The sequence below is a fragment of the Lissotriton vulgaris genome, chromosome 6 (genome assembly GCF_964263255.1).
Source record: "Lissotriton vulgaris chromosome 6, aLisVul1.2, whole genome shotgun sequence".
Taxonomy (NCBI): domain Eukaryota; kingdom Metazoa; phylum Chordata; class Amphibia; order Caudata; family Salamandridae; genus Lissotriton; species Lissotriton vulgaris.
Window position 1 is genome coordinate 1845025877 of NC_141694.1, and position 16274 is coordinate 1845042150.

At 47.9% G+C, this 16274-nt stretch overlaps 1 protein-coding gene across 4 annotated transcripts in view; it reads left to right on the forward strand.

Moving 5' to 3' along the window:
* The first annotated feature begins 734 nt into the window (after positions 1–734).
* The window catches only part of CAD (carbamoyl-phosphate synthetase 2, aspartate transcarbamylase, and dihydroorotase), a 359331-nt gene continuing 343791 nt past the window's right edge, over positions 735–16274 (forward strand). For 2 of the 4 annotated variants that reach the window (XM_086928147.1, XM_086928144.1), the window contains exons 1-2: positions 735–756; positions 1249–1402. In XM_086928147.1, the coding sequence (XP_086784273.1) occupies positions 1321–1402 (82 nt within the window). In that variant the 5' untranslated portion in view covers positions 735–756; positions 1249–1320. Of the gene's footprint in view, positions 757–1238; positions 1403–16274 lie in introns of those variants that run through there. The other 2 variants (XM_086928145.1, XM_086928146.1) reach the window with 2 other exon arrangements.

Consider the following 16274-nt stretch of genomic DNA (forward strand, 5'->3'; position numbering starts at 1 on the left):
CTCATCCTCTACATCACCCACCTCTCTCTGTGCAAGTTGTGCAACTGACTCCACTTCCCGGATAATCCCCCTAGCACCCATACTCACCTAGTCACTCTTCAAGGCTCCTCCCTTTTCGGCCCAGGACCCCACCTTCTGTGCCCTCTCCTTCTAGTCATCTGTATAGCTCCTCCTCTGCACTGTCTCGGCTCCTCCCTTCTCCCCCTCTTCTTCCTTTTCCCTGTATGATTCCGTTCCAAGGCTCCTCCTCCGACCTCTGTAGGCTCCTCCCCTCTGCTCGCGGCTCCTCCCCTCGGCTCGCGGCTCCTCCCCTCCGTATCAGGGTCCGCCAATCCTCCCCCTGGCTCCTCCTCTACCTGCCTCGATCTTCTCCTCCAAACTAGGCTCCGCCCCTCGGCCCCTCCCCTACCGATGCGTCGCCCTCCCCTCCTCCCTCTGGCTCCTCCTCTCTCTTGAGCGTGTGCTCTCTGAAGGTTCTACACGTGCCCGGCGATGCAGGCTTCTCTCCTCTTGTCGCTCCTCCCCTCTGCAGCAGGCTCCGCCCCCAGAGCCCGTGGCTCCTCCTCTACCTCAGCCTCGCTCCGCCTCTCCTGCGCATGCCCTCCCTATCTCTCCTGGCTCCTCCTCTATCGATGCTCTAGGCTCCTCCCCCTCCGGCCCGTGGCTCCTCCCCGGTCCTGAGTGAGCAGGTTGGCGGCCTCTCTCTCGTGGCGCCGCCCCCGGTCCGCTGGCTCCTCCCCTGTCCTGAGTGCGCAGGTTGGCGGCCTCTCTCTTTCGTGGCTCCGCCCCCGGTCCGTTGGCTCCTCCCTCTCCGGCCCGTGGCTCCTCCCCGGTCCTGAGTGCGCAGGTTGGCGGCCTCTCTCTTGTGGCTCCGCCCCCGGTCCGTTGGCTCCTCCCCGGTCCTGAGTGCGCAGGTTGGCGGCCTCTCTCTCTCGTGTTTCCGCCCTGGTCTGTTGGCTCCTCCCCCTCCAGCCCGTGGCTCCTCCCCGGTCCTGAGTGCGCAGGTTGGCGGCCTCTCTCTTGTGGCTCCGCCCCCGGTCCGTTGGCTCCTGCCCGGTCCTGAGTGCGCAGGTTGGCGGCCTCTCTCTCGTGGCTCCGCCCCCGGTCCGCTGGCTCCTCCCCTCTGGTCCGTGGCTCCTCCCTGGTCCTGAGTGCGCAGGTTGGCGGCCTCTCTCTCGTGGCTCCGCCCCCGGTCCATTGGATCCTCCCCCTTAGGCCCGTGGCTCCTCCCTGGTCCTGAGTGCGCAGGTTGGCGGCCTCTCTCTTGTCTCCACACGTGTTGCGGCGCAGGCCTCTCTCCTCTCGTGCCCGGCGCGCATCATGGCCTCGCTGCTGCTGGAGGATGGCTCGCTCTTCCGGGGGCGGCCCTTCGGGGCCTCGGTCTCGGTGTCCGGGGAAGTGGGTGAGTGAAGGGCCGGGGAGGGAGGGTGGCGGGAGCTCTGCCTGAGGAGCCGGCGGGGGCACTGATGCGAGGGGTTGAGGAGCCGGTGGGTGGGGGCGCTCTGTACCGGGGCGAGCATGCCTGACCCCGGCAGGGATGTGCGTGGGAGCTGGGATAGGGGCCTGGAAGGAGGGCTATCAAGGCGCCTCCTGGTTAACACTGGGACAACTTTTATTCGAATTTCTCTATTTAGAGTACCGGTTTGCTGCCGAGAAGTGCCGGTTGTCTCTCATTAGATGTATTGCAGCAGTGCTGAGAAATGTAGGTACTCACATTAAATGCATTGCAGCAGTGGTGAGAAGTGCAGGTACACTCAAATGCATTGCAGCAGTGCTGAGAAGTGCAGGTACTCTCACATTAAATGCATTGCAGCAGTGCTGAGAAGTGCAGGTACTCTCACATTAAATGTATGGCAGCAGTGCTGAGAAGTGCAGGTACTCTCACATGAAATGTATGGCAGCAGTGCTGAGAAGTGCAGGTACACTCACATTAAATGCATTACAGCAGTGCTGAGTGGAGGTGCTCTCACAATAAATGCATTACAGCAGTGCTGAGAAGTGCAGGTACTCACATTAAATGTATTGCAGCAGTGCTGAGAAGTACAGGTACTTTCCCATAAAATATACAGCAGCAGTGCTGAGAAGTGCAAATACTCTCCTTCAAATTTAAGAAGTGCGGGTACTCAGTACTCTTTATAACACATCATAACTTCTATGTACTCTGTAACAAACGTGCCCTTACCCCATCATTGAAAGAACCTATATTTTCTCTGCATCCGTACCGCTTGACTTGAGGTGCATTTTGCACCAGGAAGAAGTGTTTTTCCCGTTGGTCCGCATTGGAATGCTGGATATTTTATAAAGTGAAAAAGTCAAATTGGATATCTGTCGCAATACTTTTGAAGTTTGTGATAGTCACGGAGCATCTGTTGCACCTAGTACTACCCTCATAGCGCCAAGAGGCCTTTTCTAGCGATAGTGATCTTTGTGAATCCCTATTGGCAGAATAGAACAGGACAGCGACTGCCTTCATCTTCCTAGTGGTTGGCATGTATAATCTCTCTGACTGTGCTCCGCAGGAGCCAGGGTTTGCACATAAAGGTCCGCCTCTCTGCTACCTCTGTGGTTCCCCAGATGTTTGTCGTGCTCAATAAGCCTATTTTTGACCTTACAGATAACCATCTTCCCATTGGATTGGGCATGGGAGTCACAGTTGCGCAACAAACATGGACCCACATGTTGCCTTTTTTAATAGCAAACTATGGGCAGGTACCCCTGTTGTACACTCACATTGTTTCTTTGAAAAGTAATATTGCAATTTTTAACTCGGATGATATTATCAAAACTTAACAACAAACTGTATGCTTTAGTTAATTTACAGTGCTGACTAATTACAGAACACTTAAGACTCTGAGAATAACAAAAGCACCTGTCAGTCTGGGAGCCGCTTACTTCGAACGTTGATCGGGCTACAGGTCTAGCTCGCACTAGGAGCCAGTAAAAATGGGAAAGCTCTGGGCCCAGATGGGGTCCCGGTGGACCTCTTTAAACATAATTTAGATCTCTGGGCCCCTATCCTTACTAGAGTGTGCAGTGCAGCAGCAAAAGTGGGTCTGATAGAATCCTGGACCAGATCTATCATGGTCCCAATTTTTAAGAAAGGGGATAGCCAGGACGTTACATGCTATCGCACCATCTCACTGCTGGACTCTCTGGGCAAAGTTGTAGGTAGGGTAATCCTCGAGAGACTCCAGCAGTGGGCTGAGGCGAAAGGCATCATTTCCGATCTCCAGTTTGGATTTCGAGAGGGGTTCGGCACGGTGGAGCAGGCCCTTAATCTTAGCCTGCTAACAAGTAAATATACACAAGCAAAGAAGGACATGGTCTACATGGTATACGTGGACCTGTCCGCGGCATTTGATTGTGTCTCACATGGGAAACTCTGGACAATCCTGAGGTTAATGGGAGTGGATTCTGTCCTCTTGAATTTCCTGAGAGAATTATATTCAAGAGCGACTGCAAGAGTGCGTTTTGGCCTAAGGGGGGAGCTGACGGCGTCGTTTGGGGTGGAGCGCGGAGTCAGACAGGGATGCGTCCTGGCCCCCTTCCTATTCTCTTTGTACACCAACGGCCTTGAGGAAGAGATGCTGAGGGGGGCGCAGGACCTGCCACAGGTAAAAAAGCATCTGATTCCGGCCTTGCTCTATGCAGACGACGCCGTCATCTTGGCGCGCACTCCGCGCGAATTACAGAAGTCCCTGAATAGATACTGACTATATAGGCAAGTTTGACCTACATGTGAACGTTAAAAAAACGTTCGTCATGATAGCAGGCAGTAGGAAAAAACAAGTGAGGAGCATTTATCTCAATGGCCAAAAACTTGAGGTAACTGACCAGTATCCGAAATTTGGGTATTATGATTGATAGAAAACTGAATTGGCGGCCCGCAGTGGATGCAAGGTGTCATCTTTTTAAAAAAACTACAGCGGCCCTGATGAGCTTTTCACAGAGACTGGGGAGAAGGGCTCCAGTAGAGTTATTAAAAATCTATAGTGCAAAGTGTCAGGCGATTGCACTATACGGGGCGGGCCTCTGGGGTCATGTAGATGTAAGTACCCTTCAGGTTGCAGAAAATTCCTTTTTTAGATTCCTGCTAGAAACACCAAGATGTACTTCTATTTACGCAACTCACTTGGAACTTGGTGTCCCCTATTTAGAGGATCTCATAAAGATTCAGCCGCTATTGCTTTGGAGGCGTATGTGGACCTCCGAAAAAAAATTTACTCACACAGACAATCGTAGCAGAGTTGATGACTCTTGATCGAACTGACAACATACTATGGCTCCGGTATATCAGAAATTTTCTTAAAGATTTAGGTAAGGAGAAGTACTATCTCCAACCTGAAAACATCATTGACTTACCAAAGAGAGCATTGAAACAACTGGCACTAAGTCATCTAGAGTCATTGAGACTGACCTGAGTCCTCGAAACCCTCGGCCCTCCACACTAATATGGTCCAGGCCACAGAAAGTATTCAGCCCTATCTAACACTACAGATTAGTACCCATGAGAGGATGCTGCTGACAAGATTTAGGCTAGACCTCTTCTTTAGGCTAGTAGCCTTTTACGAAGGAAATGGGTGGGACCAAACTCTCCCTGTCTGCCCGTGTGATGAAAAATCAAAACAAACCAATTTACACACTGTATTGTTTTGCAAATTCCACCTTTCACACCGGAAAATATGGTTATTACCATTGTTAAGGCAGTGGGGTTTGAGACAATGCCGTCCTGCAATGCTTCGTCTTCAAATGCTGGAATCTGAATCTGTTTGTTATCATGTCCTGAATTTCTTAAAATGTGTCACGAGGCATAGAAAAAATCTGTAATAATGTACTCTGGTTGTGGCCCTAGAAAATGTAATGAACTAATAACTTCAAGTATTTTAAATGTATCAGCCTGACTTTGACTGAACTTTAGTTTGTAATATGTAGATTTTATACTGTGTAGATATGAAACTGTATTTTTAAAAATGTTGCTTTTATGGTTTGCCAATGTGTTAAACCGAATAAAGAAATTTATATACAGGTCTAGTGCTAAGACATAAGTAAACCACTCATCCCCCTTGGGATGTACCAAGATAATGTAAAACAGGCCAGGCTGTAAATAATGCACCACCCACCCACTGGAGGTGGGTGGGTAGCCATATTTTACTCCAGCAAAGATGTAAATAAGTACACAAACCCAGTAGCCGCAATGCTGTAACCCTCTGTGCAGAACACGCTGCCTCCTAAACTAAGGAAACATTGATCACAACGGGAACTGCTTGGTTACTTCCCTTACAGTGTGTACTGTGACATATGCGTTTCAAGGTTTTGTCGCCTTGTGTCTTTCTCCTGCAGTGGTGTATTCTGTAGTAAGGTCACACCATCCTCTGCGATATGTTAAGTTTATAAAGCTCACTCCTACTGGAGCATCCCTCCGCTAGGATTGTTCACAAAACAGAAACAAGGGTGACCTGGAAGAGATCAGAAATGGAGGTGAAACAAAGACAATCGGATGCAGAAAAATATCCTATGGAAAGGGATGTGCTGAGGTGAAGCTTCTCAAGAGACTAGGAAAAGTAGCTTCGCTTGTGCAGCCAAGTCTTCGGATTTTTCTTGAAGGGGGCTTCGGCTGGCTCTGGTCTTAAAGGAACATGAAGAGTGTTCCAAAGTCTGGCTGCACAGGTAGGGTCTGGTTAGATTACGTAAATAGCGAGACCCTTTGTTAGTCAGAATTCTATGACACATGCACATAGCTTTAAAACGAATGCGCGTCTCCGAGGGAAGCCAGTGAAGCTTTGCCTAAGCTGGCGATGCGTGGGCCCGTCTAGGAAGGTTTACGGGCAGCTGCATTTTGCACTCTTTTCAGTTTCTGAATATTCAGTTCTGCAGAATCCACAGACACTTATTGCTGTCCAGAAGAGCCTGCATAAAATATCTGGCGAGCCTACGGGTCTTAAAGACAAAATTGTAAATATGTCAGAGGCACAGAGGTTGGATTTGGGCAAGAGAGTAGTAGTATTAGTTTAGCATCTCACTTGTGCCGTTCTTTAAGGGTAAAGTATAAGAAGAGTAGGTACTCCCTGTCAAAGAGTACTGCGGGCCAATTGGAAGTGATATACTCTTATTATTATTATTATTATTATTATTATTATTATTGTATTTGACTCGTGCTTAGTAGTACCTGCACTTGGGGTGACCAAACGTCCGTAAATTTCACGGACAGTCCATAATATCGGCCGTCTGTCCGTTGTCCGTGAAGGATTCTTTAACGGGCGCCATTTGTCCGTAATTTTAAACGGGCAAAGGTCGCACCACCCTAAAGCCGGCACAGCTTCCGCCCACCTCCCTTCTTGACTCGGATGCTGTTGAGGTCGGGTGTAACAGACTCCGATGCAGTACCAAAGCTCATATATCCAGCAGCATAGGAGAGGCACAGCGGGATGGCAACCTTCACACCTTCAGCCCTTGATGAGCTGTTAAAGGTGCTTGAAGGTGACTGAGAGGGAGGGGCTGCAGCTTCAGCAGCAGGGGCATCTATTCAGATGCAAACAGCCCTGAATGCGTCATGTCTGCAATTTAGAGGGGTCTCACACATTCCCTTTGTGCCCAGGGCCCTAAACATCCTAGAACTGGCCCTGATTACACCGAGGCAGGACGTGGTTCTCTTCACAGAGCTTAATTACTGTCACTAAACTGTAAACAAATCTCGGTTCTGCAAACATGCAGTCTATAATGTAATAAAATAAAGAAATGGCACCAACACTGATTAACAAAGTATGGAGGGCAATCAGTTAAATCAGTTCTCTTGGAGTATCTCCTTTTAAGTACTGTGCATCACAGTGGGGGATGGCAAAACTAACATTTTGGAAAAAGCCTGTCTTCTCCTTCTCTTGTCCAGGAGGGGGTGAGGAGCCCTACCCCACCCTGGAAGAGACCAAGATGATACTAGAATACTGCATGCCCACCCTGGTGGATCCTGTTCCCCCTCCTGTGATGGCTCCCTCCCCCTCCCACCCCCCCCAGTGATGCTTCTCTCCCATCCCCACCTGTGATGGCTCCTGTCTCTGCCCTGGGTGACTTCTGCCCCAGTCCTGCAATGGTTCCTGCAGCTAGGGTGAAGTTCTTGACGGGCCTCTTCTCAAAAAGGCTCAGCTCAAAATTAATATGAAAAAGTGGGCGAGTGAGTAAGTGAAGGGATGGATGGATGGCTGGATGAATTGGTGAAAGGGTGAATGGATGAATGAAAGATTGAATTGATAAAGAGAGGATGGATGGAGTGATTGAGTGAAAGGATGGAAGAGAGAAAAGGTAAATAGCTGGATGTATGGGTGGAAGGGTAGCTGGATGAGTAAAAGGGTGGATGGATGAGTGAAAGGATGGATTAGTGAAAATGTGGATGATGAGTGGGTGGATGGATGAGTGAAATGATGGATGAATTGATAAGTGCAAGGGTGAATGGACGGATGAGTGAAGGGGTGTATGTAAGGATGGATGAGTGAGTGAAAGGGAGGGTAGATAGACAAAAGGATGAATAGATGAGTGAAGGAGTGAAAGGATAAATGGATGAGAGGATGGATGAGTGATAGCGTCAATGGATCGATTCATGAGTGGATGTGTAGATGGGTAGGTGGGTGGATGGAAGGAAAGATTGCTAAGTGAAAGGGTTGATGGAGAGAGAAAGGGAGGATGGATGACTGAAAGGGTGGATGGGTGGAAGGATGAGTGACTGGTTGGATGGATGAGTAAGTGAAAGGATGGGTGAAAGGGTAAATGACTGGATGGATGCGTGAAAGGATGGATGGGTAGAATAGTGGATGGATTAGTGTACAGATGGATAGGGTGAAAGGGCGGATGGATGAGTGAAAGGATGGATGAGTGAAATGATAGATGGAAAGATACATGAAGGATAGGTTTGCAAATGGTTGAATGTTTGGATATGGCTGGGCTTATTTATATTATTATTATTTAGAAGTTTTCTATAGCGCTAACAAGACCCGAGGGTAGCAGAGCGCTTTACAGTAAAAGGAATGACAAGGTGAAACAACAAGACACGTAACAAATAAAGGCGATCCCCAAAAGACAGTATTGGAGGAGGAAAAGTTCGTAACAGTAGGGCTTTTGGTAGAAGGATACAGAGATAGCACATATTTCTTGGGTGATCCTGGTCATCTAGGACCTAGGGAACGGATGAGGAACAAGGATTTGAGTTGGTTCTTGAATTCCGTATAGGATGGTATAGTTCTGATATGCGGGGGATAGAGTTCCATATTTTGGGGGCATTTCCAGTGAAGGAGCAGTCCGCAGTTTTCTTCTTTCTGGTTTTTGGTAGGATGAGCAACAGGGAGTTGGAGCTTCTCAAATATCTACTTTGGCCTGCTTTTGTTAGCTTGTTTGCCAAGTATTCTGGTTTTCCGGTGTGGAGGGCCTTGTGGGTTAGGCAGGCCGTTCTGAAGGTGCTACGCATTTCCACCGGGAGCCATTCAAGTTCTTTGAGTGCTGGGGAGATGTGGTCAAGTTTTTTGCATCCTGTGATCATTCTTGCTGCCGCATGTAGTGTTGTTTTTAATGGAGCCAGGTGCGATTTGGGGATACCTGTAAGGAATGAGTTACCATAGTCCAGTCTAGATAGAACTAGAGATTGTGTGGCTAGTTTAAGGTCCTTGTTTGGAATGAAAGGTTTGATTTTGTTCAATAGTCTGAGGTTGAAGAAAGCACTTTTTGCCGAGTTCTTAATGTGGTTTGTCAAAGTTAGTTTGGGGTCTAGGGTGAAACCCAGAGATTTGACGGAATCAGTTGGCGTGAGAGAACCTTTAAGCGCACCGATCGACTTCAGCCACTCAGTGATTTGAGGATTGTCTTCTTTGTTTGAGATGAGAAGAGTTTCGGTCTTGTCGAGATTAAGTTTCAGGTGGTTTTTTGTCAGCCAATCTTTAACATCGTTTAAGACAGCATTTAGTCTGTGGATGTCATTAAGTGAGGAGGTTTCCAGGTAGATCTGCGTGTCATCCGCGTAGAGGTGGAAGAGGATATTGGCATTCCTGAGTAGTTTGGCGAGCGGTTCCATATAGATGTTGAAAGGTTGAGGAGAAAGTACTGATCCTTGGGGGACACCCTTGTTGACTTGCTGGGTGTCGGAGGTGAAGTTCTTCAGTTTTATTATTTGCGAGCGGTTATGTAGAAAGGAAGAAAACCAATCCAGAACTACCTCGCCGAGGCCAGCTCTTGCTTGCAGAGTCTTGATGAGGAGCTTATGGTCCACCGTGTCGAAAGCTGCGGATAGATCAAGGAGTATGAGAAGGCAGCACTTGTCAGCGTCAAGAGAGCCGTGAATGTCGTCTATGATGTTCAGCATTGCGGTTTCTGTGCTGCGGCCTTGTCTGAAGCCAGATTGGAGGGGGTCCAGGAGACTGATGTTATCCAGATGGTGAGTCAATTGCAGGAGAACGCAGCGTTCCAGTGTTTTGGCGAGTAGAGGGAGGTTTGATATCGGTCTGAAATTTTTCAAGTCAGTAGAGTCAAGGCCGGGTTTTTTCAGCAAAGGGGTGACTTGTCCCATTTTTAGACAGTCGGGGACCACTCCGCTTTGTAGGGAGCTGTTTATGATTTTGCCCCAGATGGGTGCTAAGGTGAACTTCAATTTTTTGATAAGTGAGGGGGGAATGGGGTCTGAGATGTGAGCTGATGGTTTGGAGGTCGAGATCAGCGAGATTATCTCAGTTTCCTGCACGTGACGAAAGTTTAGCCAAGGGAGGGGAGGCGGGCCAGAAGGGAGGGCCTGAGGGATGGGCGCGTTGCTGATGTTTAGAGAGAGTTCGATTTTTAAAACCTTGTCGTTGAAGAAGCTGGCGAAGTTGTCGCATAGTTCTTTGGACGCCTGCAGGGGTGAGGGCCGAGGCTTAGAAGTTTGATGTCTGATTATGTTGTAGAGCTCCTTAGGTCTGTTTTTGGAGTTGGCTAGTGCCTCTCGGAAGAAGCTGGATTTCTTGTTTTTGATATGGTTGTTATACTTCCTGCGGGCTGTTTTTAGTTGTAGGCGAAGGATGGCTGTTGGGTTGTTTCTCCACTTTCTTTCTTTGGCTCTCGGGGTTCTTCTTTCTACGTTGAGGTCTGCATTGAACCAGGATCTAGACGGGGTGGCACGGCTTCTTTTGAGCTTTGGAGGAGCTAGATTATCGAGAATGGAGACTAGCTCAGAGTTGTAGTGGTCGATGAGATCGTTGGTCGAAAGGAGTGGAGAGTTGTCTGGAAGAAGTGAACTTAGCTGGCCTTCTAGAAGGTCTAGAGGTACTTGAGAGAGGTTTCTCGACCATTTAGGGGGGTCTTGAGGAGGTTTAAGCGGGATGATGGGGTGATTGATGTGAAATAGGATCAGATGATGATCTGACCAATCAACGGGAAGTATGTGGTTGATCGTGATTGAATTCTTTTGTGCAATGATACTATTGCGCATCCTCTGTGTCTGTAAAACGTATCCAATTGTCCTGAATTTTGAACTCCTGTCCTGAATGTTGACCCTTTGTCCTGAATTTTTACACTTACTGTCCTGAATTTGCCCCAATGCCGGTTGGTCACCCTACCTGCACTTCCCCTTTACTATTAAAGAAGTACTGGCACTCAGTACCCACTCAGTTAAAGCCCAGCCGAGAGATTGCACAACCCCTTGCCCGCTCTCCACGTGGCCGCGCTGGTGTTTACTCTTCCTCCCGGGCCTAGTTTTCCACGTGGAAGGATATCGAGTTTATTTGAACAGGTTTTCTACATGTGAAGGCGGCGCGGCCGCCCTGGAGTGTTTCCGGATGAGGATGAAAGGCGGGCCCCGGCCTCCACACTGGAGCCTGGGCACGGTGCCAGCTCTGCGGGGTCGGGCCGGGACACGGCCGGCGTGCGGAGGATGGAAGGCGTCCTTCCGGTTGGGGAGGGCTTTCTCTGGCTGTCACTGCTGTGAAGTGAAGCTCCAAGTTATGTTTATTTCTTCGGTGAGAGAGAGGCTACAAGGGAGAGTTTACGGGGAAAATGAAATGTTCCTGGTGTTCACACTGTGAGATATAATTGATCACCTAAGTGGTTTCCTGTGGAGCGTAACCACCTGTATTGTTTATTTCGTATTAAACCAAACTCCGACCCATAAAATACTTAATGCATACTCTCACTGGACGCTGTGTAATGCGTATATCACAGGTGTTACACAATGCACTATATTGCCTGCCTTTATGTAGTATGCAGTCAAATACAAATACATCTTAAAAGCTGCATGTAGTGACTGCACTAACTTGAAATGTATACATTCAGTGGCATTAAATGCTTTAAGTGCATTGTGCTGCTAACCAAAATGAGGGAGATGGAAGTTGTTATGCAAATGTAATGATCGTGTCGTGTACTCGTGTAAGTTATGTTGATTTGTATAGCGCACTAATCACACGAAAGGGTATCCAGGCGCTTGAGCAAGGTGTGAGCTTATAGGAAGATCCCTGCTTTCAGATTAAAGCAGAACTTCAAAAGTGAAGCGCAGGCTCTGATACTCTGAAGTTAGAGCAGGCTCAGGGGTGCATCTGTTTAAGAAACTATCAACTGGTTTAGTTGGTGAACGAAAATGAGCCCAGGCCCTAGAATAATGGACAAGTGATACGTCCCTGGACAGCGCCCCCCTTCGAGGACTCTGAGAAATTACAGAAAAGCCTGGCAGTGACCAGGGGCAGCTGAGGGGTAACCTTTGCACAGTGGACGGACTGGCCCTCCCCCTTTGCTTAATTTCCCACTGCCTGAATTCCCTTGTGTCTCCAATCAGGGCGTGCACTCAGAAGTTCCCCGACCTGCCCTCACTTCAGGGAGATGGAAATTCACATGCCTCTCTGCAAACGGCTGCAAACATTCCTTTACAACTCTTTAAATTAGCGTGACTCAGCCTTCTTACGAAAGTGCCCAAGACTCTATGGCCCAAGGACATAATCTCTGGGTAACTTTGCTCTGTTAATTAACCCCTCCCATGGAACAGGGACTATTGCAATTGTTGAACAACCTGTTCTTTTTTTTAACGTTCAGGAATGCGTTTATACTTCTCTGTCATGTATCAGAAAGTCTGAATCAACAAGCGCCATCCTGTCCTGGTTCTTTGCTCAGTCCACAGACACAATTCATGTAATTGGGAAAGGTAAATAGAGGCTGTCGCTATGAATAGCAGTCAATATCTTATCTAATATACTCCAGTGGCGACCTCTTTGTCCCTGAATAGGGTATTGGGTTATCAGCTGTGCAAATAGAAGTGCTTTAGCACTGATTTGACTTGAAGCCTTTTGTTGAAATACTTTACTTGTGTCCTGTGCTGTTAAATGGTTCTGATAGAAACAATACATTTCCACCTTGAAAGCCTTCTATCAATGTAGATTGCTGAAAGTCCACCGTTCTAGGAAACTGCTTCTGTTTTAGGTGTCTACATAGCTAATGGAAATTTCATTTTGTCCCAAACCAGTCGCATATGCTGAATATTGAGGCTGAAATCTCAAGGCGCAGGCTTTGTGTAGCTGTACACTCTAAACTAGGTTTGACGATCTGTGAACCCACTGGAGGTGATCCGCCTTTCAACAAAAGATACTGGACTTGAGTCTTCCTCTGCTGAGATGGGCTTTGCCCAACGGCGCCACGCCCCCAACCATATTGTGATTGTCTGGTGTCTACTTTTAGCTACCTATGAGTAGAGGGGAAGTGGTGGTATGTGTTTATACAGGCCTTAGTATCTCTACTCCTTGGTGGGGATGCTGCTCGCTGCCTCTCCTGTAAAGGTCCGACTAGTCCTCTGTGGAACATCTGTGTGCACTTACTTCAGTGCCTTCAACCTGGAGACACTGAAGGATGGTTGCTGTTCTGTTTGACCATCTTGTGCATGGGGGCTGCAGGACATGCAGGTTTCCTTGCATGCTGGATGTCTGGGGATGGGTTCTGCCCATCTGATCCACCTGGATTTTTCGCTTTGTGTTCACCTGATTTTTTTTGACCTTTTTACTCTGGGTGCGTCTCACAACAGGTGACCCACCCACAGTGAACACACAAGAAGTGAACTGCGCATGTCTGCCAATAGTGTCCGCTTTTTAAGATAAGGCCGTTGCGAAGCAGCAAGGGTAAGGGGCACTTGGCTGGTTACACTGGAACATGTTTATGCCCATGTTTAAAAGCTACGCAAGTGAGATTCCTGTCGTACAAATGTTAAAAAGGGGTTCCAATGACAACCAGTAACTAAAGACCCTTTTTGTTGCCCGGCGGTATCGCCTCTATGACCCACCAATGTTAATCAATGAAGAAGCAGGCGCTGGAGACTGGAAGGCAGGAAACGAGGATTTTATTCTCTCCGGAGGAGAACACATCAATTCAGACAGCAAGTATCGTCACGAGGTGCTCTAGCCACATCTCTGAGGCCTGGCCTCTTATACTAGGGTTTATGACCTTTATTGCACATAACACATTCTCGCAATACGTTAATAGTTGAAAGAACATCCTCGGAATCTCCCCTTTAGGCCCGTTCCCACATACATTTACAGTTGGATTCCCCACCCCGGTCACAACAGGTGATGGTTGTCGCACAGCAGGGCATTCCGCCGATTCACGGAATGCATGGGGTTTGATCGGATCTCATGGGGTGGGGGCTTTGATCGGTTCGGGGGTCTTTTGATGGGGAGGGGAAGCTTCCTACTGTACGGGGTAATAAACAGTATCCGCAGAGCCAGGTGGTGGCCTGGGAACAAGGAAGACATACGGGGACACAGGCAAAAGGGGTTTGCATCAAAAGGATCTGAGGCCATGAAAGGAATGAGGGGAGGTGTCGCGCTGGGAACAGGATGGGATTCCGTGATGAAGCTGCGCTGAAGAGGGGTTTATGACCCAAGGCATGAGAGAGCGGGGGTTGTCAGTGTGCGGGGGGAATGCTTGCGAGGTTAAGAGAGAGAGAGACGCGCTGGCCATCAGCGAGGGGCAGGGAGGCCATAGTGCTCAAAATGGCTGCCGCTTACGCGCACGAATGGGCTTGGAAAGGGGCAAGATGGCGCCGATAATGTTCACCAAGTTTGTATTTATTTTCCACACAAAGCTCGGTACCTTCGCACAGGTCGTCTGGCGCAGAGGGGATTCTTCATAATTGAATATATTGACTTAGGGTAGGCCTCACAATGTTTGTGTACACTCCTAGGGAAAGTCTGTGTAGTTTACTGTCTTGTCTGCAGTGACACGCCATTATAAACCTATGGGAAAGTCTGCCATAGAGTGCAGTTTTGCTTCCTTTTTGAGCTCAGGGTTGCCATGGGTGATAGGTCTCTGTTCTGTGGGCAGGGCCTCTAAGCCTGTAGTTCATGATCTGATATAAGGCTCTCAGTAAGGTTCTCAGTATGCAGGCCCATTGGTCTCTCGTCAGAAAAGCACAAACACTCCTGCTTCTAAATGCAATCCATCCTGTGCGCTGGTGCATAGAGCTTCTGCTTGACATGAATTTCTAGTTCAGAGCCATCTTATGTTCCCAAGCAGCTGCAGGTGGGACCAGCCCATCCAGCACACTTGTAGCTGGAGCATCCTTGAAGTCTTGGGGATCAAATTTGATTCCATGCATCTTTATTCTGATCAGTTTCTGTGTCCCATAATGTTTTCAGTGTCTCCTATCTTGTGATGATGGCTCTCTCTCCAGAACTTGTATTTTCTATCGGACAGTCCTACTTGCAATCGGGAGGTCTTGCTGGGTGACATGTCACATCCAGAGCTGTGCACAGGGCATGTTTTGTCGTGGTGGTGGTCGTGCCCTTGACCAAAACCTTTAAGGTGATTCTTCTTTGTTGCCGAAGTCTGATATTTCTGATCTGGTTAGGTGAGCCCGAAGAGAGCTTTCATATTAACAGTCATTGATACAAACCAGATGCTCATCCTTCTCATTACAGTGGCCTATGGAAGAAGGGGGTGTTGGATTGAAGGAAAGATACAGATGTGCACCTACAACAGGTATATTAAGGCGTACCATAACAAGGCCCCCTTCTTGGTGCTACACCATCTCTGGGGTACCCCAACCTGGTGTACTCCATCCCTGACGCACCCCATAGTAAAGCCACAAACATACGTCTCACACTGGGGGGAAATGACTTCATCACAGACTGCATGGATTTACCATCGCTAACAAGCGGACTGCCTCCCTAGCTTGTAGTGCATATGAAAAGATCTCTACCCAGTGTATAATCAGTTGCCACCAGCTGTTAGTGGTGTTAAGATTTGGACGTGAGGTATATACTTCAGCTGTGTCAAGTACTAGCTAGTTAGCAGCCCGTTCCAAGATACGTAGAGTACCTGTCGGGAGACCGAGTTCATGAGTCTGTGGTAAAAAGTGCTGTACTTAGTGACACAGGCTACTGCTTTTGGAACTTTCAAAACAGTAGCTGGTTTAATAGATACACAGATGCAGCATTTCCACCATGCACTTTTTTTTTTTACTTCAATGGGACGTTTGGTCTTCTTTTAATGGTGGATATTTAGGCTTGTGGGCTTTTGGGTCAAACGCACTAAGTTGTCCTTAGGCCCCCCCAGAGGCACTGAGGCTACAGAGTCGGACATACTCTAGAAGTCCATGTGTTTGCATGCTGGCACCTTGGTCCCAGTAATGAGGTATTTTAGAAAACACTGTAGTGAACCCAAATAAATCCCTTCAACAACAACCAAGCACTTCCCCCCACATGGTATTAGATATCTGTAGCCCACAGCGTATATGTGCTTGTGAGACCATGCATATTTTATGTATATTTATGGATTTACCACACTGACCTATATACTTCTATACATATACATAGTGAGCTTTGGGGCAGCCCAATTCAAAACTATAGTTTTTTTGCGTTCCTCCTTATTTCCTAAAGTGGTAATAAAAATCCCAGTTAAAGCCCATGCTGATGACTTGCTGTTTTTCCGACTAGTAATTTGTGCCAACCAGTTATATGGAGATTTTTTCAGATTCAAGTAGTCTACATGCGTAACATGTGTGTACAGGGAACCCCTACATTCTTGCGCATTTAAAAAGACCCCTTAATCAGAGGCCTACAGGTGGATGGGTTGGGCACGCTGTTAAACCTCAATTTTATGAGGCAGTGTGTCTCAAGACAAGCCACCACACAACATACCAAAAATACAGTTAAACAAGAACAGACTCAATAAGTGAGTTATAGGGCAGAATATTAAATTTAGAAAGTTCATTACAAACTTAAAAAAGTTACATTGAGTAAAGGGCAGCAGATACATAGTCATTGCTGTGATGGCTTAACAATAAAACGAAACGTAAT